Raw genomic sequence first — 27236 nt, forward strand, 5'->3', positions numbered from 1 at the left:
TGTCTGCATGGGAAAGTAAGAAATGTAATTTAAATTCTTTGTATGACCAGTGCATGTAAAGAAATTGACAATAAAACCGACTTGAATTGACTACTACAACAGACTGGAAGAAGTGTTCCCTCTGTCAGAAAGATACAAAAGAGGAGTTGAAGTCTCCCCCTACCATACAGCTGTAGTTCTGATGGCTATTCCATGCTAGCAGAATTTTGCAATTCTTCAGGATGCAGGATTAGAGATGCTGTGGATCGAATTCGGCCATGGTCATTCCATCAAGTGGCTGCCAATTCATGACATGGTGTTGAATCTTGGGCCAGAGAAATCCAAAAGCATTTCATACCCAGCAGTAATTGAAGATATGGACCTGAACCTTCTTCAGAGGTTTGTCATCAATATGTATGACAAGAACAGCACTGCAATGCAGGTTGATGAGGTAAGACTGGACTTGACAGCACTGCAATGCAGGTTGATGAGGTAAGACTGGACTTGTTTGCTCGGAAACAAAGATCCTATGATGCCATTCCACTGAAAAGTGCATCCCTTGTCCAGCATGTAAAACGGTCCGCCTTCCAAACTGCCTGTATATGGGGCCAGGCTACTGTGTGTGAAATGCAAATTGAAAGCCCTGCCAATTGGGGGTGGCAAAAAGATGGTGAGGCCTGAAAGTTCTCTGGTCAAAGCTTCCTGCAATTGCGGAGAGTTGCCAGCAACTGACAAAATGTGGATGCAAGACTGACTGACGAGGAAGATGCAAATGCTATTGCTTTAGCTTCAACTGTACGGTTATGTTCCTGCAAATGTGAGGACTAAAAATAACTAATCCAACATGTGCATCAGAGAGTTTTCCTACCCAAACAACATGTAATCATTATAGGCCTACTTCTGTTTTTGTAATAGGCTATATAGAATCATTCAGTTATTTACATGTAATTATGAAAATACTATAATTTTCAATATTTTTGTGTTTTTTTTAGTGTATAATTGAATGTTCCATGCTCAACATAATATATTTCCATACATAGATATTCAAAATATGATCAGTCAATCAAAATATATATAAAAGCCATTTAAAAGCAGTTCAATTGGCGGCCATTTTGTTTTTTCACCTGGATAGCGACCTTTTCTAAAAGGGTAGGGTCTGAAGCACCTCTGAACCAAATTTGATGCTTGCATCACCAAGTGAAAGATTGTTTGAGGTATTTGCTGCACTACCTGGAGTACAAAGACAACCACTCTGAGAGACATTAAAGTCATCAACAATTACAATAGACCACGACCCACTACCATGGTTAGTAATGGCCTTGGTGTAGATTACCCTCTAATGCAGGGGTGGGGAACCTATCTTGAGGGCCATTTATGGCTCTTGAGGCCGTTTTATCCGGGCCTGACATAATTTAACATATTTTGTAAAGGAATCTAAGAAATTACATTTGCAATACAATTAAGTTATATTCAGGGGACAATGAGAAAGTGGGGTTCGGTTTTAAAGCTGGCTATCTATAGGCCTAAAGAGCAGGGGGATATCCTGGTTTGTGTCCATAGTGCGGCCCTCGGCCCTCGGAGGATGATGGCCCTTGGATGAATTTGAAGTGGCCCCTGGAATGAAAAAGGTTCCCCACCCCTGCTCTAATGCCACAACATTCACTATCTCTCCAGTCTTCACACACCCACAGTCCACAACTGGAAAGAACCCATCTGGCAGATGATCTTCAGCACTGCAACTCTAGACCTACACCTGAAATTCTCACCCGTGTCACTAGGGGGAGACAGTTGCCAACGGAGACGGTAAGCAAACGCAGTCCGAGCAAGGAAAGACAACATCAATAACAAATGCTGCAATGTCTCCGTAAATGCTGTAGATTATTTGTCGGCATTTCTTTTGGGCATTGATCAAACATCTAACTCACGTCGCCCCATATCTATCAGCTCCCCTTCTCCTACTCGCTGGATTTGAAACTAGGCTGGTACACCCCAGACGGAAAGGTAGGTAAAATCCACGTCGTCTCATCTTCACGATAGTGTAGTTTAACTACGGTAAACTACTTACTGTATCATTGACATTGACTAAACATGATGGGAATTGAGATGGCACTGACGTTTTTTTTTTTTTTTAATGTTTGCAGGTGTGTTGCGAGTGTCTAAAGCTGCCATTTTAAATATAAAAATGTTGAGACTGGTTGAGCAAAATCATCTGCTAACATGGCCAGATGAGGCGAATTCCCACCTTGGTACAAGACACCATAGCAGCACCAGCTCAATCGAGTGCGAGGTGAGTGTGCTCAGATATATTTTAGTCCTGTGGTGTAGGCCTACTTGAACAGTTAACAGTTGCCCATACAACGAAATGACTCAGAAGTATTTGGCTGGAGTAGCCTAGCAGCAGAAAAAATGCATAGCCTATATTGTTTTGATATTGCAGAGGGCGTCCGTTTGTCAGAAATGCAAAAAAGAAAATGTAGTACCAAAGAATAGAGAGACAGAGACTTAGGCTACATGTATCACTATCACAAAAGGAAAATGGCTTCAGCAACATTTGCCCAATCTCTTTCTTAATATGATAGTAAGACAAGGCAATATGGTGTTAATATCAAGGCAATGGTGTTTGAAATGATGACTAACTTATCTGTTTGAACCACAATTGGCTTGTAGATAAAAGGAATTTCCCACCATGTGTTTGCGAGCCATAAACAAACCTGCATTGACCTGGAGAAGGCTAGCCAATTCATCACAGAAGCATTGCAGGTAGCCCTTTGTGTTCTATGTGTTGTTAAGTAGATCTCATCATTATCAACAAATCTGTATTGAAGTTCATGTTTTGGTTGCATTAAGGTCAGTTGACCTGTTGACCTATTCCTACCTGTTGTGTCATTAGTCCACATAAGCAAGTGCAATTCTTTTCAGTGAAACTAGCTTTTATCAGGATGTAATTCAAATGTTGCTTTGCGTGTATGTGCTTAAATCAGAATGCGGTGCAGAGAAACATGGCCCTGCGCATGTTAATCCAGCGTTTCGAAGACAGGGCGTCTGAGAATGGGAGGTACCTGTCAGAGCAGATGGAGGCGAACCGACAAATGAAACTCCAGGTTGAAGAACTACAGAAACACCTGGAGGACAAAGATAACTCACTAACACAAGCCAATCAGGTGTGTGCTTGTGTGTTTGTGTGTTTGTGTGTGTGGGTGGGTCGGTGTGCACGTGTGTTTGTGTCCAAGAATGTAGGTACGTTATTAGTCTAAGAAGTTATGATGACTACAACCAGAGCCATTGATTAATAATGGCACAGACTACAACCAAAGACATAATATGTGCTTGTTTAGATGTACGTTAAGGGAAGGCCTCTGTGTTTGTTTTGATGCAGACTATTGCCATCCTGAATAATGAACTTGGAGACCTGCAACAGCAACTGCTGAACCACCAAAGTAGTGACCGGTAATACACACACACACACACACACACACACACACACACACACACACACACACACACACACACACACACACACACACACACACACACACACACACACACACACACACACACCATATGTTTTTACTAAATGCATAACTCAAAGCATGCTGGAGTGGAATTCCAAACAGCCACAAGGCCAGAGAGTGTAGAGACATCAGTCACACATTACCTTGGCTTAAGACAAGTGCACTTCTGCCATTGTGTACAGGTTATTAGGATTCTTTTTTTTTAGCCCTCTGATTATGAAACCAACCTCCTAATCAAAGCTTCCACATATGCATTTGGTTTTGTTATTTGATTGACATTTGACGTCAATGTTTAACTTTTGAACTTTGACCTGTCTGAACCCTGCAGGACGATACAGGAAGTGACTGAATGGCTTGAGGATGGGAAGAACAAGGCCAATATTATGGTACACACACACACACACACACACACACACACACACACACACACACGCATGCACAGAGAATACCTCTACAAAAAGATACAGTACATCTAATGTGTTCTGTTTGTTGTGTAGAAGGAGGAGGATGCTCCAGTGCAGACTATAGTTGTGGGGATTAAAGAAGAACAAGAAGATCCTGCTGAGGCCTATGCAGCTACTGATAATGAATATCAGACCAGTCAACCTGGTATGATATGCTCTCTCTCGCTCTCCTTCAGTCACGTTTTGACTTCACACACACTGTAATTGCTCAAACTATGTTGCTATTGCAGTATTTTCTGTAGTTTTCCGCATTCTTTCATGTTGATTAATTATTTGTATTGTTCACTTCTGCCCTCTCCGGACAAAGATGACACGTTCCAAGAGCAGATCCCTTACTCATCTGGGGACATCAAAATTGGTCTGGTGCAGGTACGGTCCCCTCTTATTTGTTTAAGAAACATTGCTGCTTGCATTGAGACACATTGCCCTGAACTAGCAACATTTTGTAACTTTTAGACATTACATTCAGAAAAAAAATCTTAATCTTTTCGGAGGAACTAGTCAAGGTGGTAGATGTTTGTTACCAAGGTGGTGGCCTTAAATATAAAGTACTGGGAGAAACCCTGCCCATGTTCTAGCTGTTACCATAAAAGCAATGACCAAGTCGTAATGTATTAGCAAAGACTAATCCATAGTAGTGTAGTGCTATGGTTGTTATGAGTGCGTTACAATATGCGGCCTTGCCTCCTCCACTTGGGCTTGTCTCCTCGTACCAGGAAGTAATATGTCATGATGACATCACTGACAACAGCATTATATTTCAATATCTTGCAAAAGCTCAATTGTAAAGTCTTTTTCTCATTTGCAATTGGGATGGTGAAGGAAAAACAGTCCCTCAAAAGTTGTTGGGGCTAGGCTGACAGCTGGGAAACTTTATCGTTTTCTCCACTGAGTAGGGGCCAGGAGGCGGGACGAGGAGACAAGCACAAGTAGAGGAGGCAAGGTTGCATATTGTAACGCACTCAAAGTCTTTTCAATGGGGCACCTAAGTCACGCGCTCTACTTCCTGGTTCATGGGGAGTCAAAAAATAATTACTGGGCTTGAAATGAGTGGTTTTTCGACACCAATCCAAACCTTGGACCTCCACCTATGCACCACAACTCGCCTCGTTCACTTCCATTCAATTTTTTGCAACTTATTGCCCCATGAACCAGGAAGTAGAGGGCGTGACTTAGGTGTCCCATGTCTAGCACGGAATGGCAATGCACTGGCAGAATAGTGCACATTATGAGGCCATGTACATTTGGAACCTTTTTGTTTCTAAATTATTGTCCTTTTGTATTGTTTGCTCCTTTGATGACATTTAGGAGGGAAATGATGAATCAGGTGTGGCTCCAGTGATTGGCTCCAGGGACGCTCATCATCCCTCTCCGCCTCCACCTGCACCTCCACCGCCTTTGGTCAGCTGTGCCCCACACCAGCCCTCTTCCCCTCCACAGCCCCTGCCCAGGTCAAGAGGGTTATCAGTGGAAGTGATCGACTGCCGCACAACACAAGGTCATCAAGGAACGAGGAGCAAGCACAACCAAGATGGAGAACAGTCCAAAACTGGTGAGAGGATTCTTGCATTCTTTATTCGAGTTCCCTAAGTACAGTACATTTATATAGACAGGATTCAAATACTTTCTCACACACTTCTGGAAATCTGCTAACCTATGGTAGACAATCTAAGAATTGTCAAGGCTGCCATTAGATTTGTTTGGTTATCCCATGTCAAATGCATGTACTTTATGCTATTTTTTTAATCATATCAGGAATTTTGCTCTGCTACCTGTCAGTGTGCAACAAATGTACACAAGTTTTTAAAGGCTGTAGAATCCTGGCTGCTATAGATTATTGTGTTATTGGCATGTAAAGTAATCTCAATCAAAAGCGCCGTGCAATGTTTTTGTATGTTCATACCATAGGTGCATTATTTCTTGATCGTATCTCTGTTGTTTCTCATGAGTGCTTCCACTAGAGTCTTCCTGAAAATCAACGCTGTTGTTAAAATGTGTTTGTAAAAAATCCTCATGTTTGAAACTCAGTGGGATGACAGTTTTGCAAGTGTGAATTTCTGCCCATAGGCAGCCAAAGCGGCCGATCCTCATTCACCTACTAATGATTTAAGCATTGACTTAATTCTTACGGTGATACACCATCACTATCCCTATTTGCTGGCTTCAAAGAAGACAAGAACGGAACATTATTTGAATCATGTTATTGGCTGCTGCTTGGCAAATAGGTTTTCCTAAAAGTTCACCAGAGCTCCACTTTTCCACCCGGTCCGGCTCATCTTGGTCTCCACCTGCCTCTCATTCTCAAGAATAGAACGCTTTACTTCACCCACTTATCTGTATGTTCAATGCCCGGAGCTGATTTACATACTGTATGTGACAGAGTACATTGTAAACCTCCTAATGGAAGAACCCTATTACTTTATTTTGATTGCTCAATGCAGGAAGAGGACGAGGAGGGAGAGCACAAAGAGGAAGAGGAGGAGGAGTGGCAAGAGGAAGAGGAATGCAACTGTTTTCCACTGAGATCCTGAAAACCACAGCCAGCCCAGTGATGATGCTTAATGCGGGAAGAGGAGGAGGAGGAATGCAACTGTCTTTGTTCGAGATCCCTAAATCCACAGCCGACCCACAGGCCATGGTGGACATCGTTGAGCAACATCTCTGTTCTGTTTGTGGTGAGCGCTTCAGCACCAGAAGAGATCTGAAAGTACACCGGCAAATGCATAAAGAGAAACCAAAGATTTTCACCAAAAGCGGGAGCTTGAATAAACGTCGGGGCGTCAATGCGGCAGAGAGACCGTATCCGTGTAACGAGTGTGGCAAACGCTTTTCGACGTTACAAATTCTCAATCAACACTTGATCGTCCACACAGGCGAGAGGAACTTCCCCTGCCAGCAGTGTGGCATGAGGTTCTCTCAGGCGGGAAGCCTGAAGCGACATCAGCTGATCCACATGGGTGTGAAGCCTTATCACTGTGCGCAGTGTGGCAAGCGCTTTGCCAGAGCGGCGGGTCTGGAGAGACACCAGCGCATTCATACAGGAGAGAGGCCTTTCCATTGCGCCCAGTGCGGAAGGGCTTTTACTTTTATAGAGAGCATGACTCGGCATCAGCGTCTTCACACAAGAGACAAGGCTAAATATAACTAACACAAAGGCTAGCCTAGGAACAGTAAAGCTCATACGAGTCTTCTCAGAGGTGGATTTAAACTGGGTCAATGAAATGGCAAAAGTGACTCTGGATGGAGCGACAACCAAACCTGCTTATTTTTATAATATACTGTATATATAATCGGGCTGGGCCCAGACCTAGCCAAAGGCCCCACCAGGCCAGGGGTGTGTTTCTCGAAAGCAGAGTTGTTAGCTGGTTAGCAACTTGGGTAGTTACCAATGAGAAATCGCACTGCCAACAGCAAAGTAGCTAATGAAGTTAGCAACTATAGTTTTGAGAAATGCAGCCCAGAAGTGAAGAAGCCTTTTAGACAAAAGGTGGAATGTACTTTGGCTCCAAAAAAAATAAATGAAAAAATTGGTGTTTTTTAAATATATAATTTATATATATTGTTATAAAAGCGCTAAAAGCTTTTGTGCCTGAATGTCTGGATGTTATTCATGTTTTAAAAAAAATAGCTTTATCTTCTTGTAGTTCAACAAAAAATGATTCCAGTCACCATGAAGAAACCGTTTTAAAAATAAAAAGGTTGTTTAATTAAAAAGGTTGATTATAATTTATATAAACGTTCCAGAATGTATGACTACTACCCTATGTCTCATTGAAGTCTATTAACGTCAACAGTAGATTAAGCTTTGGGACCAGGGCTGCTAAAACAATGCCACTTTGTGCTGAGCCACCAATGTGTGCAGTGTGATTTTACTCTGAAGGTGAATCACTACAATTGAGCAAAATATCTGTTTGAGCACAGTGAAAGGAAAATGTTAATGTCTATGTTTACACAAAATGGTAAATGTCATACCATTCACTGCTTTGTTTTTTTAACCTTTTGTTGTGCCTGACCAAAATAATGAGGAAACTAAATAAAGATTTTTTTAAAAAGTGTAATATATTATTCGGGGGAAAATGATGATATAGGTTAGGTTAAATAAGTATATTATCACCAAGTGACAAACTTCCATACATACACATTATCCAAGAGGATGTGATGTAATTGGGATATTGGCGAAATGTGTTTTTGGACATGACATGATCAACAGACATAACATATGACCAGAGAGTTATGTACAAACATATGACCAGAGAGTTATGTACAATCTATGCATATGACAAACCATAACTTCACTGAAGTACTCAAAATAAAGTTTCATACTAGGACTCCTATCCCTCCACTATATACAGTCTTATTTTTTGGGAAGCTCCTTTGTCCTGGGTCCTTTTTCAAATGAGATGGGCCGATGAATAGCCAGTGCTCTCCCCATACTCCTCCTTGTCTAAGGTAATCTCACTCGCATTGCCTCGTTTGGGTGTGTGTTGGGGTAAGCCCTTGCAAAGAGGAGACATAACTGCAAGGTCTTGTGCACTGTGTGCAGGATTTACACTTTCATGATTTTTCTGTTTTTGTTCGTTTCACCAGGAAGAACTTCATCATTATTTCCAGTCCCCACCTCAGCCATCCCAGAAACTGTTATGCAGAAATTATTATTAAGGAAACAGCTGTCTCCTGCGGGTGGCAAGAGCTTAAATGCCAGGAGAAGTTTAACAGGAGGCCTACACCAGCAAACCCATCCAGCAGGGAGATCCTTTCACTGCTCACTCTGTGGAAGAACTTTCTTCAAGAAGAACATTTTGCTCAGCCACCAGTGCATTAACACAAGAGGCAAGTACTTTCGCTGTGGGCAGTGTGGCAAATGCTTTTCAAAGGGATGCAATCTGAAGGCACACCAGCGCATTCACACAGGAGACCGGCCGTACCACTGTGATCTGTGCGGCAGCAGTTTTGCCACGGGAGGATCGCTCACGCGGCACCAGCGCGTCCACACAGGAGAGAAGCCATATCACTGCAGACAGTGCGGGAAAAGCTTTTCACAGGCAGGACACCTTAGAAGACACCAGCGCATCCAGGGGGGAAGATGCACCACTGGCAGGACATCTTAGAAGACACCAGCGCATCCACCACTGGCAGGACATCTTAGAAGACACCAGCGCATCCAGGGGGGAAGATGCACCACTGGCAGGACACCTTAGAAGACACCAGCGCGTCCAGGGGGGACGATGCACCACCACAGGCAGGACATCTAAGACACCAGTGCGTCCAAGAGGATGTACTAGAGATAGATGATGGAGAAGGTTAAACTTGTATTTTACTTGTTTTTCGCACACCTCAGCTGGAAGGTGCGGTTGAGATGGTCTATGGGTCATTCAGCAAACAATCTGAAAATTCCCATACACCCCGTGTTTTTCAAATTGTCTGCTCAAGGTTATATTCTGAAATCTCTGTACAGAATACAGAAGTACAGATACAGAAGTGTCCATTTCTAAAACATTTGGCTACTGTACCATTTGGGGAAGTTTCCATGTTGGTTGCACATGAACCCCTTGTAAAGACAAAAGATAATGTTTCACAGTAGGTAAATGCATTGCATTACACAAAGCACTTTCAATCAAAGTGACAAAAAAACAGGATATAAAATGACAGACAAGAATGAGAAGTAAATGAAAGACACGAACAAGCTATAAACACCTGTTTTAAGTTGGCTGATTTGTTGGCTTGTTGAGTAGTAATACTGAATGGCTCATTATTTGTTTCCCTCTGTCATCATGTCAAAGTGAAAGTCTTGGAGCACCAACAGGGGTAAAGTGTGCTAGGCTAATGTCAGAAAAAAAACATTAGAGAATATTGCTCAAGTCATGTGATGAGGACAGCAGTTACTTTGAGTGGCATGCTATAAATTGATCAGATTAGACATGTTTTATGGGGAGAAACGAAAGTTTAATTACAAAAGGCAGCACATTCTACAGACATGATACAGTTAACAGATTTTGCCTGTTTATTGCATTTTACAAAATGAAAAGACTGCAGGACTTAGACTGGAAATGAACCTACAATACACTGACAATGTACAGTCCCAAAATAAAAACAAATAAAAGTCCAAAGTACTGATTCAAACAAACAGATCTTCACTTTTTTCTCACTCACATAAGCCATGTGTTTCAAACAAAAAGGTAGCAAACTAAGTCCTTGCTTTCAATATGATGATCCATGAAAAAGTTAATGTCTAATTATCAGGGGCCTCCAAATCCTCAGCCGACTCTTAGCGGTGGAGCAACAAGGACCACACCATCTCCACGAACAAACAGCATGGGAATGTTCCTCTTTGTGGACTGAGGGAAGAAAAGCAGATAACATTTTCACAGCCGGTTTGGCAAAGACAATACTTACAGTCAATCCGGAAAGTATTCACAGCCCTTCACTTTTTTCACATTTTATTATCTTAGAGCCTTATTCCAAATGCTACAAATGAATCTCTATTGTCAAAATCCTACACAAATTATTCCATTATGACCATGTGAAAAGCAAGTTGTCTTGACAGTTTTGAAAATGTATAGAAATAAAAAACAAAGAAATCATGTTTACAAAAGTATTCACAGCCTTTGCTTAATACTTTGTAGAACCATCTTTGGCAGCAACTACATTCATTTTTCCATTTCAAAATGAAAATGGATTGAAAGGGAGGTCATCGGTGTGTGTTTCAACCTTTCAGTACATTGAATTTGTACATTTTCAGTCTGCACCTGGCTAAAATAGATGGGTGTGAGTTTTGAATGAAATCCTATGGAGAGTATCATGATCTGCTTCAGTAGTCACAGTGCATGTTGACATGCATGCTTCTTTAGATGTAATTCAGATATCCAATGTTGACGGCATTCATACATCCCCAAACGATGTCAGTCCCACTTGACTAGCCAGATGATGCACTTTTATGGTAAAATTCACTTGTTTACCACCACACATGCTTAACACCATCTAAAGCAAATTTGTTTATCTTGGTCTCATCAGACCACACTACATGGTTCCAGTGATCCATATCCTTGGTCTGTTCATCTCTCTTGAGACCAAGATAAACAAATTTGCTTTAGATGGCGTCAAGCATGTGTGGTGGTAAACGAGTGAGTTTTACACAAGAAGTGCATCATCTGGCTAGTCAAGCATGGTTGTGGGACTGACATCGTTTGGCGATGTATGAATGCCGTCAACATTGGAAATCTGAATTACATCTAAAGAAGCATGCATGTCAACATGCACTGTGACTACTGAAGCAGATCATGATACTCCATAGGATTTCATTCAAAACTCACACCCATCTATTTTAGCCAGGTGCAGACTCAAAATGTACAATTTCAATGTACTGAAAGGTTGAAACACACACCGATGACCTCCCTTTTAATCCGTTTTCATTTTGAAATGAAAAAATTAATGTAGTTGCTACCAAAGGTGGTTCTACTAAGTATTAAGCAAAGGCTGCGAATACTTTTGTAAAAAATATTTCTATGTTTTTTATTTTTTATAAATTTTCAAAACTGTCAAGACAACTTGCTTATCACATGGTCATAATGGTATAATTTGTGTAGGATTTTGACAACAGAGATTCATTTGTAGCATTTGGAATAAGGCTGTAAGATAATAAAATGTGAAAAAAGTGAAGGGCTGTGAATACTTTCCGGATTGACTGTAGGATCTCATGCAGGCAAACATTCACAAAGAGTAGCAATCAGACATGCAAATATTCAATTGTCTCTTGCAAACCAGTTGGGCAGGGCAGTAGATTGCATCATGGTAAATCTAAACAAGTAAAACATATTGTTTCATAATGTGTAAGATTTCCCTCCATTCTTCAAAATTGCAAAAGGCTGAGAAGTAATAAGACATACAGCTGTTGTAGCTATAGGTCATGTATGTTGTAGCGAGGGAAAAACAGGGCAGGGTTGACAGGGTTCCCACAACTTTTTCATGAACAAAGTCAAGCACTTTTCAGGCACCAAATTTTAAGTTTTCCAGCACCTTTAAATAGGTCGCTGGAAGTTTGCGGTCCCTAGGGGCTTCTAGATTTCTAGGCTAGGGGTGTGGGGTTTCTCCCCCAGAAAATTGTGTGTGCATTCTAATCAATTTTAGGGTGACGAATGGCAAATCCCATCTGACATCTCACTCCCTCAGATTTTAGATGTACCTGAACAATTAATTTCTATTATTTGGCTTACTGATCAAGCATTTTCAAGCACTTCGCCAAAAATTCAAGCATTTTCACAACCTTGAAAACACTTAATTGAATACAAGCATTTTCAAGGAATTCAAGTACCAGTGGGAACCCTGTTTTGATATACACAACGGACACAGCTTGCCTCAATTTGTTATTGACTGTGAATGAATGCTTGCACCACCTTGACAGTAGTATATCGCAACAGCAGAGGGACATCACATTATAAGACTGTGTTTGTGACCAAAACAAGCCGACAAAGTGTTTGTTTACATGGTTATGCTCACCCCCAAGTCGCCAAGAGTGTGGGCAACTGCATCATTAAAAACAGCCCAGTATCTTATTATCTCAACTGGGGACAAATGTCTGTTGTGAATGTGGCAAACGCAAACATTACAAGGACACATTGCAGCAAAAAAAGAAGTGATAACTTGCTAAGCCAACGTCGTGCTGTGGGAGTTTACATAGATATTCACCTTGTATATTTCCTCATACGTCTCCTCGTCAATTTCAACTGTTGTGACAGTCTCCTCAACATCTCCGAGTATCATATTCAAATGCTGATCATAAGCCTGGAAACAAAGATCATTGAAAAACAAACAACATAGCTTCGTGAGTGAATTATCAAAGTCGGGAAGATAGCGCTACCACACAGATGGGGAAATTGCCTACTTACATGTAATCTGCCACGCAATTCTCTGTCATTTCGCATTTTCACGTAGATCCTCTCATCCAAACTCAGCCGGATGAGGTCCAGCGGCTCCTCCACTGTGGTCGTTGTTTGTTGCTATAAAATAAACGAATTGTGACATTCACGTGAAATTAAGTAATGTGCAGCAAACTATTTGAAAAAATGATTCGAACGTTATATTTTTAGTTAAAGACGATGAGCAGATGAATAATAACTGTGTAGATCAGCCTTCTGCTCAGCATCTAAAGACCTGCAGCAGCTACTGACAGTTCTTGTTGAGATAAACACTGTATCGAGACAGGATACTCCTAGAATCTCTGACTTGGGTGAACAGAGACACAAACGCTCTTCTCATTTATCCAGCTGTATAAGCGTATTGTGCTGAAGTTGTCTACATTGCATGTGCAACTTGGGAAAACATGTGAGGTTGAACGTGAATTGAAATGGGTTTTACGAGTTTTACCAAATTAATGTTACCCAGTGAGTAGCATGCTAGCGAGCTAGAATCCATACAAGTTCAACCTGCATGCAGTAGCCAACAGCAGTTTATTTGTTTTTACACAAGTCATCAGCGTGGTCATATCGCTGCTTAATATGGCCAAATACTTTAAGACGTTAAACGTAAGGATAGACAACAACACTCCTTAAACACCACTGAACCACAAACCTGTTCAACTTCGTCCGCCATGCTTGCGTGTTTTACCCAGCATGCAGTTCGAATATTGGCGCTGACACTGTAATATCGCGAGAATTGGTCCTTATAAATAGTAAATTATGGGAAGTATTTTTTATTGTAGTGTTTATCATTGTGCTTTCTTTCTTTTGCGTTTCAGCCTTACCTCACTTCTTTTGGCAACTCCACTGTAAGATGAAAGGAGGAAAGTAGGACATGGCGCACATGTTCCCACATGTTAAACTGGCTCCAGCAAACTTCATCACATCATTTATGTTGTGATATAAAACACACAAGTTTTGTAATCGTTCCGCTGTAATAAACAACTAGGCTAACTAAAGAAAGAAAGAAAGAAACAAACAAAAAACACAGTTGATGTGTTTCTTTTTCATAGTGCCAGATGTCAGTGGTTCAGAATTTGTTTACAGGTTTCAATTTTCATATGAACAAATGCAGCCTGTAGGCTATTGGATTTGCACAACATGAAAAACTGAACAGACGTCTACAGCTCGACCAGGTGAGCATCAAACAAGACTTCAGATGGGCTATGCAGATTCTACAACCAACGTGCATGCTGCACACCTCACAGCGTCAGCTGTGCGCATCATCAGATAGAACACTGCTGCCTCAGTAAGCACGCACGCACCCGCCTCACTCGCATTCCTCATTTGAAAAACTCGGGAGCATGTCGCAGCAGCGTGAGTGCCCGTCAGAAATTGAAGAAGAAAGGATGAGTTAGGCTGGTCGAAAAAAGGCTACACATAACCGCGAGCATCTTACAGCTCGATATAAAGGGAACGAAATCTCTCTAAGGACCACCCGGGACTGCCCTTCGATCTAGCACGACTGAAGCGTCAGTGCAAGATTACATATCGTTTTGTATTTTTTTTTTACCCCAGTTGTTGAGCACCTGAAGTGAATGTGTCCTCCGGTCTTTGCATACGCGGCCCTGGCCGCTTACCTCTATGGCCAGCTTGTTACTATAACGTGCAGTCTTGTCCAGAATCATAGGCCAATAATCGGTAAGTTTCCATATATTACTGTAACCATATGGTTTCGGTCTACGACATTTCGTATTGTTCTGAGGTTGTCTGCATTGTTGAGCTAGAATGTTCCAGAGGCAGTTTATGCGCTGACTCCATTCTTCATAGACCAAAACAAATATTGCCCTCTGAAGAGATCACGTTTTTAATGTCACGTTTGGACATTCACGTTAAGTAGTTTACTGATGTAGATAATTATTCATATACGTCTGTGTCACTTACAAAGGTGTACTGGCCCAGGAGAATTTGGAAGGCGACATGCATGCCCAAGGGTCATCATATATCGCAGCATCATACGTGAAGTACATTGAAGGATCCGGAGGAAGAGTTGTGCCTATTCGGTAGGTTACTGCTCAATTGTCAATACCATGGAATGGGGCTGATTGTTAACTCGATGACTATTGAAGATTGCTATCTCTCGTCCCCCCTTCCAGAATAAACCGAACAACTGAAGAATATGTGAACATCTTTAACTCAATAAATGGGTAAGCTTGGTCCCTATTTGGTGATTTAAAAAAAATGAATGAATTGAATGCATTTTTATCTGGACTATTTATTAATGCCAATCTCTTCCTGAACAGATTACTATTGCCAGGTGGAGATGTAGACATTCAAAAGTCAGAGTTTAGTAAGGCGGCCAAGATTTTCTATGATCTGGCGCTAAAGGTAGGCTATTCATTGCCTTGTTTGACTTCCATTTAAATGCAAACACACGCGCGCGCACACACACACACACACACACACACACACACACACACACACGCACACACACGCACACCACTAGTGGTTTCACAACTAACAGTGCCTCTGTGTTAGGGGTGGTACTGTTCACAAAATTCACGGTTCGGTTCATATCACGGTGTCAAGGTCACGGTTTTCGGTTCTCTACGGTTCTTTTTTTTTAGTTCATGATAAATGGTGCACTGGCTAATAGAATCGGACTTATCACTAAATATCCTACATATGGTTTGTATAGGCTTATAATGTGAAAATGGTGTGGTTTTAATTGTGTCATCCTCTGATTTGGTCTTATACGCTAATGTTTTAATCAGAGAGACTGGATAAGATACTCATAGAATCTCTGTTTTACATATTTTTCTGGGCTGTACATGAATTGCGGTTTGCGATGGATTGCACGGTTCGGTTCGGTATGTGTGTGAATTGTACGGTTTCGGTTTTCGGTGCGGTTTGTGCCATCCCTACTCTGTTTGTAACCCCCAGGCCAATGATGCGTCCGACTATTTCCCCATTTGGGGGACGTGTCAGGGCTTGCAGCAGCTTACTGTTCTAACCAGCAATAAGAACCTACTGACCCTCACCAACACCAAAGCTGTGGCCCTGCCCCTGGTCTTTTCCCAAGGTGTGTATCCAAGCAGACGTGTGACGATGTAATGTAATGTAATGTAATGGTGACTAAGCATATGTGTGCTCATGCAGGAAACCCAATATCATGGGTTCATTAGTCAGTTTTTTCCTGTAGTTTAGTCTAACAACAACCAATGGCACCATGTGTTTTTATTTTATTTTTTCCAAGGAGCCCAAAATAGTCGGCTGTTCAAGAGCTTTCCAAAGGATTTGCTTCAGTCTCTGGCGGCGGACAACATCACCGCCAACTTCCACAGCTGGAGCCTGTCTTTACAGGTACAGTTAAGTGTTTACTATGACTACTGGCACCACCATGCCATTAATATTGACGTGACTCTATCCAGCACACTCAACACAAGTGGACGACGTGTGTGAGAGTGAGAGAGAGAGTGAGAGTGTGAGAGAGAGAGAAAGAGAGAGAGATAGATTCTCCCATGTTACTCTGACTAACAGTAAAGATTTTCAATATGGAAACCAAGATAAAACATACAATGTGTCACCAGTCTACGACTCTAATGAAGTGGGATTCCGGTGTCCTACATGGGTGTGGTCTGGTCTCCTACATGGGCGTGACTTTCAATTGAACTCCATTCATTCTCCTGAAGGCCGTAGGATTGCAGCTTAGAACCGCATGTCACATGGATTGCGGAAGGGACTCCTTTTGAACGGTCTCTACCTTATTAGTCCTCTACCTTATCACTACAGTATAGCCTTGGCTAGTGGTACCTTTGGCCAATAGGGAGCTGCTTCTGTAGGGGCCAAGCCAGTGGTTGAGGCCCTCACGTGCTGGCAAACCAACGGCATTTATAGCATAGTGGTGATGAATGCTGTTTAGAGGGGGGCCTCTGGAAAAATTTCACCTAAGCACCCCAACAAACAAACTCAAGTCAGTAATTGTGACCGTGACAGTGAGACATGTTAGACTTCAGCTGATGCAAGTGTGACGGAGGTCATCTTGCACCTGTTCATCCCCCTCGGGGCGCGAACGTGCGACCTCGTCAACTACATCGGTTCGGCAATGGGAGGCACAGTACGATACCGCTGTACGAAAGGACCAGTCCCCCAGCCCAACGGCATCGACACTGTATGAGGCTTTGGGAGGGACTGCTAGTTAGCCTCTGTTACACAAGGTGACTCTGAAATCAAGTGGTGCAGCAACTCTTCCTGCATAGTCTGCCACTCCGGGCTCATAACTCGTGACCTTCCTGTTCATGCTCCAGTTCAGCATGGGAGGCACAGTACGATACCACTGAGCTAAAGGTCCGATAGCTCAGCTAAAGGTCCGATAGCTCAGTGCTACCGTGTCTTTAAGAGGCTTCGACTGGGAGGTTTACTAATGTTCTACTGCTGAACTCTGACACGTAGTTGGCATCTGTTACATACAGTACGTTTACATGAGACATTTAAGTCCGAATTAACTCACTTTAATTCTGAATAAAGCTTAATTAAATTTTGAAAACGTCATGTAAACACTTCTCAATGCGGAATTAAATGAAAGATCAAAGGGAACTCGTTGGAACTATTTAATTCGGAATTATTAATTCGGAATTAAAAACGTCATGTAAACGTAGCAAATATGTCCGATATACACTCACCGGCCACTTTATTAGGAACACCTCTCTAGTGCTGGGTTGGACCCCATTTTGCCTTCAGAACTGCCTGAACTGCCTGCAACAATACTGGGGTAGGCTGTGGCACTCCAACAAAGATAAATTGGTACTAATTGGCCCAAATTGTGCCAAGAAAATATCCTTATTCCTTAATATAATTATTATACATAATATAATATAAGGGCGGAAATCTCAAGACTTATTAAAAATACAGGTAAGATTATGGGGGTAATGCCCCCCCCCCCCGTAACCCGCAGGAGCTCTTTGAGCAGGCCATCAGTCAGGCGAATGCCATTGTAGCGGATGGTGATCATGCACTAAATGGGGAATACATCTATCTGAACTCTGGGAGGAGGTTCAGACTCCCTTGGTGTAAATATAATTGTTTAAAAAATTCCTTTATACCTCATTCAATCAAGCTACTGAATAAACAGGGAATAAGAGAGATTGAGTGGGACAAAATGGACCTCTGTAGCTAGCGTTGGTACCAGAGAGAGTAGAGAGAGAGGTTCCATTGGCCCATTGTTTCCGGGTTCTATTATTGGGGGGGAAATCCCCCTTTAGGCAGACCTAGGCAGACCTGAGGACTGTTCTATTCAATGCTAGGAGCATTATGATACTCCCCTTTAGGCAGATCGTAACCTGGTCATGTTAGGTGCCCATAGAAACCCAGAGCCGTTTATAGAGAGAGTCTGGCCAACTCGAATCATGGACGCCATTTTCGTTCCCCACGGCGAGGATTCTACAGTGTAACCCTATGGGCAGCATACCGTCAAAATCGCTGGATCTAAAATACAAATAAGGCTTCATAGACCATCAAACTTGGGTTGTAGTATTATCAAGATCCCAACATATAAAAACAAACGTTAACAAGTTCGTTCGTATAGAAGGGGTTTGCTTAAAAGAGGGTTTTGTCGGCATAGTTTTGATGTGCTCAGCAGTGCATTCAAGCCTTACTTCCAAGTTGTTGTTGCCTAGGTACAGCCAACGTCAAACGTCAACAGCCAACGTCAAAGTCATTTTAAGTAATGTGCAGAAATAATATTCATAACGATGGTCAAGTTCATGTACAGGGACCCTGGTGATAATTGCGCCAAAGTTTTACGTTGTGTCGAGATTTAGGAGTTTAAAAATAACGATGTGCTCAGCAGTGCATAATCGCGATTGCAGACAGTAGAACTGTAGGATGAGTCTGGATGCTCGTAGGCCTATTGTGTCGGATAGCCTATTCATAGTATGAAACTGGATGTGAGTTTAAATCGCAGGGGGAAAGGACCTTATTAGCGCGACAGAAATAATAACTTGGTGGGCAAAGTTTTCACAGTAGGCCTATAACATAGTTACAGGTGGCAATTAAGATTTGACAAGCTAATTTCAAGACAGAAACTACTTCAAAAGTAGGCCTAATTGTTAACAAAAGTCGAAGGGGGAAAAAATACATTTACCTCACACACAACACGGAGAAATCTGCTGCTTTCCGGTTATTAATTCTGACCTTTATATTCCATAAAAGGGAGTTTATAACCATGCATGTCCCGAATCCTCAGTTTATGTCACGACTTAAACGATGCTGTTTGTTTCTCCTGACCCTGCCCTGCATTACAGTCGTATGCACAACAGTTTGTCATAATAATAATGTTATAATATTATAGTGAAGCGTTATTTTTTATATCTGATAATGCTCATTAATGGGAGCGTGGGGAACGAAAATGGCGTCCATAAAACATGTGACCAGCCCAGAACCAATTAAAATAGCGGGATAGCTCGAACGTTTGAATCCATAGTTGGCCAGACTCTCTCTATATACGGCTCTGTAGAAACCTATTATGTTGGCATATCTCTATACTTAAAGAATCTCTGGTTGGTACTGTTGGTGGGGATGGAAACTAGGGTAAAAGCTGGGGGATATGTAGACATGAATGTATCCCTGTTTTTACTATTTTTTTATGTAAATTATGGAATGGATGCAACCTAGTTATTCATTGCAGGATGAAGGTGTGGTTGGTTGTAGGACGGTGGGGGGGTACTGAGCTGTGTGTGTGTGTGCGTGTGTGTGTGTGGGGAGGTGGGTGTACTGAGTGTGTGTGTGTGTGTGTGGGGGCAGGGTGGGGGGGTGGGGGCTGTTATGGACTGGATGGGTCAGGGGCAGTGGGTTAGGACATCCAGTGCTTCTGAGCATATACACTGTTTTTCTTGTGAGTGAATTCTATTGTTGTACTTGTACTGTTGTTTGTTTTCCTGTGTTGGTGTCATGTGTCCTATGTAATGTGTTCTATGTGTTTTATGATGCTGCAACCTCCCTGTCTCCAAAGCAAATTTCTCCTTCGTGGAGACTAATAAAGAAACCTAAACCTAAACCTAAATATCCCCAGCTTGAAACGTTGCTGTAAGGCAGGGTTGACCCATGTTTTCATGTTGTTGACGCCAAATTCTGACCATTCCACCTGAGAGAGGCAGTATATCAACACTCATCAGACCAGGCAATATTTTTCCAATCTTCTAGTGTCGTTTATAGTGAGCCTGTCCAAATTGTTGCCTTCCTGTTCTTAGCTGACATGAGTGGCACCAAATGCGGTTTTCTGCTGCTGTAGCTCATTTGCCTCAAGATTTGATGTGCTGTCTGTGTAATCATAGATTCTCTTATGCATACCTCGGTTGTAATGAGTGGTTATTTGACTAAATGTTGCCTTTGTATCAGCTCAAACCAGTCCGGCCATTTTCCTCTGACCTCTACCATCAACAAGGCATTTTTGCCCACAGAATTGCTGCTCACTACATTTTTTTTCTTTTTCGTACCATTCTTTGTAAACCCTAGAGGTGGTTGTGTGTGAATATCCCAGTAGATCAGTCTTTTCTGAAATGCTCAAATCAAGCCCTTTCGGCACCAACAACCATGCCAAGTTCAAAGTCATTTCAATAGCCTTTCTTCCCCATTATGATGCCCGGTTTCAGATCATCTCGACCATCATGTCTACATGCACAAATGCATTGAGTTGCTACCATGTGATTGGCTGAAGAAAATCAGATCAGAAATTTGCCTCAATGAACACTTGTAACAGGTGTTCCTAATATAGTGGCCGGTGAGTGTATACCAGTTTCCTTTTTGGATGGCATGCACATGACAGAGCATAGGTCTGTGGACCTTGTTATGGGTTTAAACATAAACATGTTTCAAGAGTATCAACGGGATTGTGTAATAGAGGCCTATTAAAATGAAAAATATACATGAGGAATACCATGTGTGGTGTTCTGCACAGACCCGTGAGTCACAGTACAACAGCAGGCTGGTACAGAAGTGCTCATGAGTTGTTTTTTTCACCACTTGTGTTCTCACAGAACTACTCTCGCAATGCCAAGCTGAAGAGGTTCTACAGAGTTCTCACCACCAATTCTGATGGGAGGACAGACTTCATCTCGACCATGGAGGGTGTGTATTTGTATACATGGATGTGTGTGTGTGTGTGTGTGTGTGTGTGTGTGTGTGTGTGTGTGTGTGTGTGTGTGTGTGTGTGTGTGTGTGTGTGTGTGTGTGTGTGTGTGTGTGTGTGTGTGTCCGTGTCCGTGTCCGTGTGTCCGTGTGCGGCTCTGTGGGTATACACAGTACAGGTGTTGTTTGTCTCTGGATGTGCCTGCATGTGTGTTTGGGTGAGTAAACTTGAGAGATGGTCATAAGACCTTCTTGGCAGCTGTTTATAATGAATTTACTCATTCTCAGCTGATTTCAATGAGGTGACTTGTCCTGTAGTTGTGTACAGCATTTTGTTGCATAGAAACCATCAGAATAACTCCTCCTCAACACAATGCATGCCGTTTCTAAAGCGTTTAGGGGCTGTCTGGTGTCCTCCTCACGCTAATGATTCTGAAATGTTCACCATCAGAAAAATACCACGTTAACACAACATATACAGTTTATGGCAGCCAAGGCACCCTTCTTTATCCAAAAATGATAAAAAGCCTTTAAGGTGCACTGTGTAAGATTGTGGCCAAAGTATGTATTAACTATGCTGCTCATTCAAACTGTGCTCCCTATTGCCAAATGTAATGTTTTTATGAATATTTACAAAGTAATAAACTATTTATTAAATGAACAAAGCTAAAAATGTCTATTTCATGTATGAAAATGTCAATTTTCCCAGTCATAATGAATGCTAAGAATTTGAAGGTCATGGTAAGTATTCATGAAAAAGGTATAATTTGTGAATGGGCAGCATGAATTCTGGAAATAATTTACTAAAAATATTGCACAGTGCACCTTTTAAACATGGCTATTTTAAGTTAAAAAACATGATCAGAGCTGACGCCCATACGTAGCGGCACAGAGCCTTCTTCAGGGTATACTGCGCAAAAAACAGCATTCTGTTTAAAATCAGAATATTCCCTAACATGTAACTGTAGCATTCACTGTAGAGCACTGCAAAGGGGGTGAGTTACATACATCATGCTGTTCCGTACGTAGTACACCATGTAGTGAACGAGTGATTTGGCCACAAATGTGACAGAGGCGATGGACTGATAGGATGAGGAAGTGCATGTGTGTCATGTCTTGTGACATCAGTGCCTCTGTCTTATCTATCTGTCACTCTGCCTGGTACATACTACAGCAAAACCTGTCTGGTCAGTCTGATGTGTACAGAATGTAACGAAAGTCAGGCAGCTCAGCACCAAGGACCTGGCCATTCATATCATGTTTCTCTTCATCTTTATTTGTGCAAAGATTATGTTATGTGTGTCATCCATCTTTATGTGTGCAGGGATTATGTCATGTTTGTCCTGGTCTTTGACTTTGTGTTTCTTTCAATTGTGTTAATGCAAGAATGGAGAGGATAACCACCTCTGACCTTTCACTGCAGTATCCCTTAGTGGCACATCTCATCACAAAAACATGCTTCTAAAGATGATTAATTAGGCATTGCAATATATGTGTTGTAGACTGTTAAGTCGAAACATAATCCAGCCATGATATGATAAAAGAAAACAAAAAGGATTTTAAGTGTGCGGACCTCTCACTTCGAATATATGTGTTAGTAACTAAATTAGTTTTGGTACTGTTTTTACAGTGTGTTATATGAATTGTTTACGACCAAGTATTGGTATTTCTTCAGTGTGTTATATGAATTTCCTATGACCAAGTATTGGTATTTCTTCAGTGTGTTATATGAATAGTTTACAACCAAGTTTTGGTATTTCCTCAGTTTGTTATATGAATAGTTTATGACTATTTCAACCTTTGCCACCCCTAGCCCACCGCTACCCGTTCTACGCTGTGCAGTGGCACCCGGAGAAGAGCCCGTTTGAGTGGATAGACAAACCCGGCATGGTCCACACCACCGCTGCCATCCGCGCCTCGTTCTACACTGCCAACTTCTTCATTTCTGAAGGTGAGGACATGAGGAGAGAGCACCACAGTATCATGGCAGTCATGGGTAAGCGGTTAGGGTGTCAGACTTGTAGCACAAAGGTTCCGGTTCGACTCCCGACCCGCCAGGTTGGTGGGGGGAGTAATTAACCAGTGCTCTCCCCCATCCTCCTCTATGCCTGAAGTACCCTGAGCATGGTACCGTCCCGCCGCACCGCTCCCTTGGGGCGCCATTGAGGGCTGCCCCCTTGCATGGGCGAGGCATAAATGCAATTTTGCAGTGTGCAGTGTTCACTTGTGCGCTGTGGAGTGCTGTGTCACAATGACAATGGGAGTTGGAGTTTACCAATTGGGCTTTCACTTCACTTCACATCAATTATTCAAATCTCCACCTTCATGATTCATGTTTAAAATCGTATGCTGTAGGTAATATAGATTCTAAGATTTTATGCGTCACATGTCTCACAATTGGCAGTAAAATAAATGCACTGTATGTTGTGACTACTCCCTCCTCTGTAAAACAATAATAAGCGATAAGTGAGATGGGAACATGAAAGATGGAAGTATTTTTTAAATGGATGTCTTTAGGCAATATGCTGTTGCATAGTCTTCCCGTTCTGCTCTGGGATTAAATGTAGATATGTTCCTGAGGGCAGCCTTTGAAGCATACATAAAAGTTATTCTTTTTGCCAGCTTTTGCCAGCTTCTTGAATATACAGTCATAGGAAAAAGTTTGTACAGGCTTTGAAATGTCTTACATTTCTGTCAAAATTGGTCATAAAACATGGTTTGATCTTCTCGGAAATCAATCTTCCAGGACCAAGTTTGACAGATATTTATGAAATTTCGAAGGGTGCGCAAACTTTTTTGCTATGACTGTATCTTGTGTAACCCTAATAGGATGGTACTGATGATTTCCCAGCAGAATATATTAGTCTTTGCAGGCCAGGGTGATCTTATTGTCAGAGGTGCAGTTGCCATAACACATTGTGATGTCAAGAGATGAGATTCAACAGGGCAGTGTCGGCCTCCACCTCTGCAGCTCAGATGAAATCTTGGAATTCTTTAGACTCCTGACTCCTGAGGGGGTACAGACACTTCTTTGCAAACTATTGTTGAAAAATGTCAAACAAAATTCAAAATAGATCTGCCACCTCTTCAAAAGTTCGGGTCATTTGCATCTGAACCCTGAACTCTGAAGAGGATATGGCAGTTTTATAGAGTGAGTGTAGACAGGATATGCAATTGAATCACAATGCAGAGAGCGTAAAACATTACATAACAAGGCTAGGCAGAGATATGACCACTGTATCGTACATAAGTACACTTAGGTATATTTATGCTTCTGTCTTTGGATACAATCCATAGTGTCCTCTTGATAGTACTTTACAGAGAGTTCAGCGGCTGTGAAATATTGATACTACTTGTAATTGACTTCACATTAACAATACAATATCAGCAATGGCGAAAAGCTTTAAACGTGTTAGTAATGTGTAATTTAAGTGTTAATAACAGGCTGTGGTGACAAAATGTAAGTAATAACTCAAGCATGGTGCTATTTCCCAAGTACTTCAGCACCGATGGAACCTGGAACTATTGGAACCATGCAATCTCAAATGCGACTTTAGTTACGTTGTGAGGTTACCCCACCCTTTCCACTTGTGTGTCCACGACCAATGAAATCATCTGATGCATAACTGCTCACATGCTGGTTCCTCTTTGATCTCACTGCATTCTACTTTTACAGATTACACCTGAAAAATGCAAGCGCATAGCGCATGCATTTATTATGTTAACAAAACACGTCAGGTAACTCCAGATTTGAACCTCCATTAAGCAACATAAACCCCAAGGATGAAACATTCAGTTTGCTGGAAATTAGGAGGAAGGTGAAAGGTGGAAATGACATAATCTCCATTTAATATGAAGGCCAAAGGTGCACTTCCTTTGTGAATACAGAGAAGCATGTGTTAACTCTTTGTGTGTGTGTGTGTGTGTGTGTGTGTGTGTGTGTGTGTGTGTGTGTGTGTGTGTGTGTGTGTGTGTGTGTGTGTGTGTGTGTGTGTGTGTGTGTGTGTGTAGCCAGGAAAAGCCAGCACCAGTTCTTGTCTGCGGCGGAGGAGGAGAAAGCCCTGATCTACAACCACTCGCCCGTCTTCTGTGGAGGGGATAGCATCTTCATACAGAACTACTACTTCGACTAAACACACAGACACACACACACACTCTTTCTCTCTCTCTCTCTCTCTCTCTCTCTCTCTCTCTCTCTCTCTCTCTCTCTCTCTCTCTCTCTCTCTTTTACTTTCTCTCTCTCTCTCTCTCTCTTACTCTTTCTCTCCCCCTCTCTCTCTCTCTCACACACACACACACACACACACACTAAGCTCATGGAAGACACGCTCATCAGGGTTCTATTGGCACATCAGAGTACATTAATCAGCCAAACCATCTCAGAGGAATTAGTTTTCAAAAGGATTTTTTGTGTGTCTATTTTAAGCGTTTAGTATATTCATATAGTGACGTATATATTTTAGTACATTTGTTTTGTTTTATGGATCTCTGTGTTGGAAGTTTAATGGTGTTGTTGGCGAGCAGTGTTGTATGTCAGTGACTGCATAGCAGTATTACGTAACAGGTCAGTGATGATGTGTCAGGATGTATTAACATTGTGTTATAATGGCTAAATGTCCATAGAGCTGCACCCATAACCAGCGCTATCAAGCCTCCCACCACGAATGTGACATCACTTGATGTAGGAGTAAAAGCTATTTTATTGACTGCATTGTCTCTGAGTGATTATCTTTCTCCTTCACCCCATATCAATTGGACGTTTCCAATAATACATCCCTTTGTTTGGTATTTCAATACAAAGTCCTTGTTTAGAGACATCTTCTAAAGTACACGTGTACCATGCCTATGAAAACCCTACACACCCCTGTAACTTCAAATCCCAGGTTTTATGATGTTAAAGAAATACAGACGAATAAATGTCAGAACTTTCTCCACCTTGAATCAAACTATTAACGTGTACAATGCAATTGAAATGTGAAATATATGAAATATGCACACCCTTAAACTAAAACTTTGTTGCTGTACCTTTGGCTTTTATTACAGCACTCAGTCTTATGTCACTCAGTCGTTTCAGGTAAGAGTCTATCAGCATGGCATATGTTAATGTGGCAATATATGCTGCTCCTCTTTGCAAAATCACTCCAAATCTGACAGATTGTGTGTGTGGACATCTCCTGTGATTACTCCTCTTCAGATCACCCCTCAGATGTGTGATAGAATTTGGATCTGAACTCTTGGCCATTCCCAAGCCTAAATGTTATTCTAGTGAGGCCCATTCCTTTGATGACTTAGGCATATGCATAGGACAGGTTAAATGTCGCTCTGAAAGATTCCTCTTCCTCTACAACTTTCGAACAGGGGGCTGAAGGTTTTGTGTTAACACTGACTGGAATTTGGAGCTGTTCATTCCCTCCACCCTGATAGTTAACTTTAGGTATGATGTTATTTGGGTGATGTCAATCTCAAAGACAGCATGGAAACCCAGGATGACATCTTTGCCTGAGTTTGGGAACACAACCACAGGGTGGGGAAAGAGGCCAAGACATGTTATTAGACAAACAGAAGCTTGTGGTTTGCTCACACATCCACCATGTCAACACCATATGTAAAGCCAGCATTACCATCAAGCTTTAGATGGTATTTTAAATAGATCGACTTCCCCTACGAATAAGTGAATACAAGGTTTCCAGACTTTACCCCCTTGTGGTAGGCTACTAATGGTTCTGTAGACCAGTGGTTCTTTACCTGGGGTGCGCAGAATTTTGTTTGTGTTGATGTTGTGCAGTGGTGTAGTCTACTTTTTGTGGTGGGTATACTGTATATTTGAGCATTTTTTGAGGTGGGTATACTGTATATATTTCTGCTATTCTAAATAATGGATCAATCAATTTTAAGTGGGTATACTGAAATCCCTGAAATTTTGAAGTGGGTATACTGCGTATACCTGCGTTCTACGTAGACTACACCACTGATGTTGTGACCAAAATTATGTGAGTAAACATAATTAGGCCAAATCAAAACCAAATCAAAACTTGTTTTGGTCCCCATGTGAAGTCAATAAGGTATTGTTAAATGTCTCAAGCAAGAATCATTGTAATCACTTAAATAATGTTTAAGGAAAAAAGGAACCACTGCAGTAAACCATAGATCCAAGTCATTTTAGGCCTATAACTTTGTGTCCTCTCCTTTTGCCTGTGACCTTGTGATGCGAGGCAAGACGTCATGACAATAGAGGTTTTATTTTTGCGTAGGCTAACATCATGGAA

At 41.8% G+C, this 27236-nt stretch overlaps 2 protein-coding genes across 4 annotated transcripts; one reads left to right on the top strand and one right to left on the bottom strand.

The window, feature by feature from the left end:
* The first annotated feature begins 1805 nt into the window (after nt 1-1805).
* Nucleotides 1806-25677, top strand: LOC134462534 (gamma-glutamyl hydrolase-like). 3 transcript variants are annotated; one of them, XM_063215616.1, is made up of 17 exons: nt 1806-1980; nt 2121-2266; nt 2647-2739; nt 2961-3140; nt 3356-3426; nt 3820-3877; nt 3989-4100; nt 4263-4324; nt 5264-5507; nt 14795-14909; nt 15003-15053; nt 15150-15234; nt 15790-15928; nt 16103-16209; nt 20880-20970; nt 22784-22921; nt 24982-25677. In XM_063215616.1, exons 2-17 carry the CDS (start codon nt 2162-2164, stop codon nt 25101-25103), a joined length of 1773 nt encoding a protein of 590 aa, XP_063071686.1. In that variant the 5' UTR covers nt 1806-1980; nt 2121-2161; the 3' UTR covers nt 25104-25677. The 3 variants fall into 3 exon arrangements, with proteins under 3 accessions (XP_063071686.1, XP_063071688.1, XP_063071687.1); XM_063215618.1 differs by lacking the exons at nt 14795-14909; nt 15003-15053; nt 15150-15234; ... (3 more) ...; nt 22784-22921; nt 24982-25677 and adding an exon at nt 8543-10003; XM_063215617.1 differs by lacking the exons at nt 14795-14909; nt 15003-15053; nt 15150-15234; ... (3 more) ...; nt 22784-22921; nt 24982-25677 and adding an exon at nt 6397-8534.
* Nucleotides 9877-13582, bottom strand: lsm3 (LSM3 homolog, U6 small nuclear RNA and mRNA degradation associated). The gene is made up of 4 exons (XM_063215619.1): nt 13520-13582; nt 12838-12948; nt 12638-12733; nt 9877-10290 (listed from the first exon to the last, which is right to left on the bottom strand). The coding sequence occupies exons 1-4, from the start codon at nt 13538-13540 to the stop codon at nt 10210-10212; spliced, it is 309 nt and encodes a 102-aa protein (XP_063071689.1). The 5' UTR covers nt 13541-13582; the 3' UTR covers nt 9877-10209.
* Nucleotides 25678-27236: the final 1559 nt, after the last annotated feature.

Source organism: Engraulis encrasicolus, chromosome 14 (assembly GCF_034702125.1).
Source record: "Engraulis encrasicolus isolate BLACKSEA-1 chromosome 14, IST_EnEncr_1.0, whole genome shotgun sequence".
In the NCBI taxonomy this organism is placed as follows: Eukaryota; Metazoa; Chordata; class Actinopteri; order Clupeiformes; family Engraulidae; genus Engraulis; species Engraulis encrasicolus.

Excerpts from the sequence above, each read along its gene's own strand:
- LOC134462534 (XM_063215616.1), top strand. The coding sequence starts at position 2,162 with ATGTTGAGACTGGTTGAGCAAAATCATCTGCTAACATGGCCAGATGAG. Across the intron at positions 15,054-15,149 it reads ATCTTTAACTCAATAAATGG|ATTACTATTGCCAGGTGGAG; the intron begins GTAAGCTTGGTC and ends CTTCCTGAACAG. Across the intron at positions 20,971-22,783 it reads CTTCATCTCGACCATGGAGG|CCCACCGCTACCCGTTCTAC; the intron begins GTGTGTATTTGT and ends TGCCACCCCTAG.
- lsm3 (XM_063215619.1), bottom strand. The coding sequence starts at position 13,540 with ATGGCGGACGAAGTTGAACAG. Across the intron at positions 12,949-13,519 it reads TGGCGGACGAAGTTGAACAG|CAACAAACAACGACCACAGT; the intron begins GTTTGTGGTTCA and ends TTTATTTTATAG. Across the intron at positions 10,291-12,637 it reads CGTATGAGGAAATATACAAG|TCCACAAAGAGGAACATTCC; the intron begins GTGAATATCTAT and ends TTCTTCCCTCAG.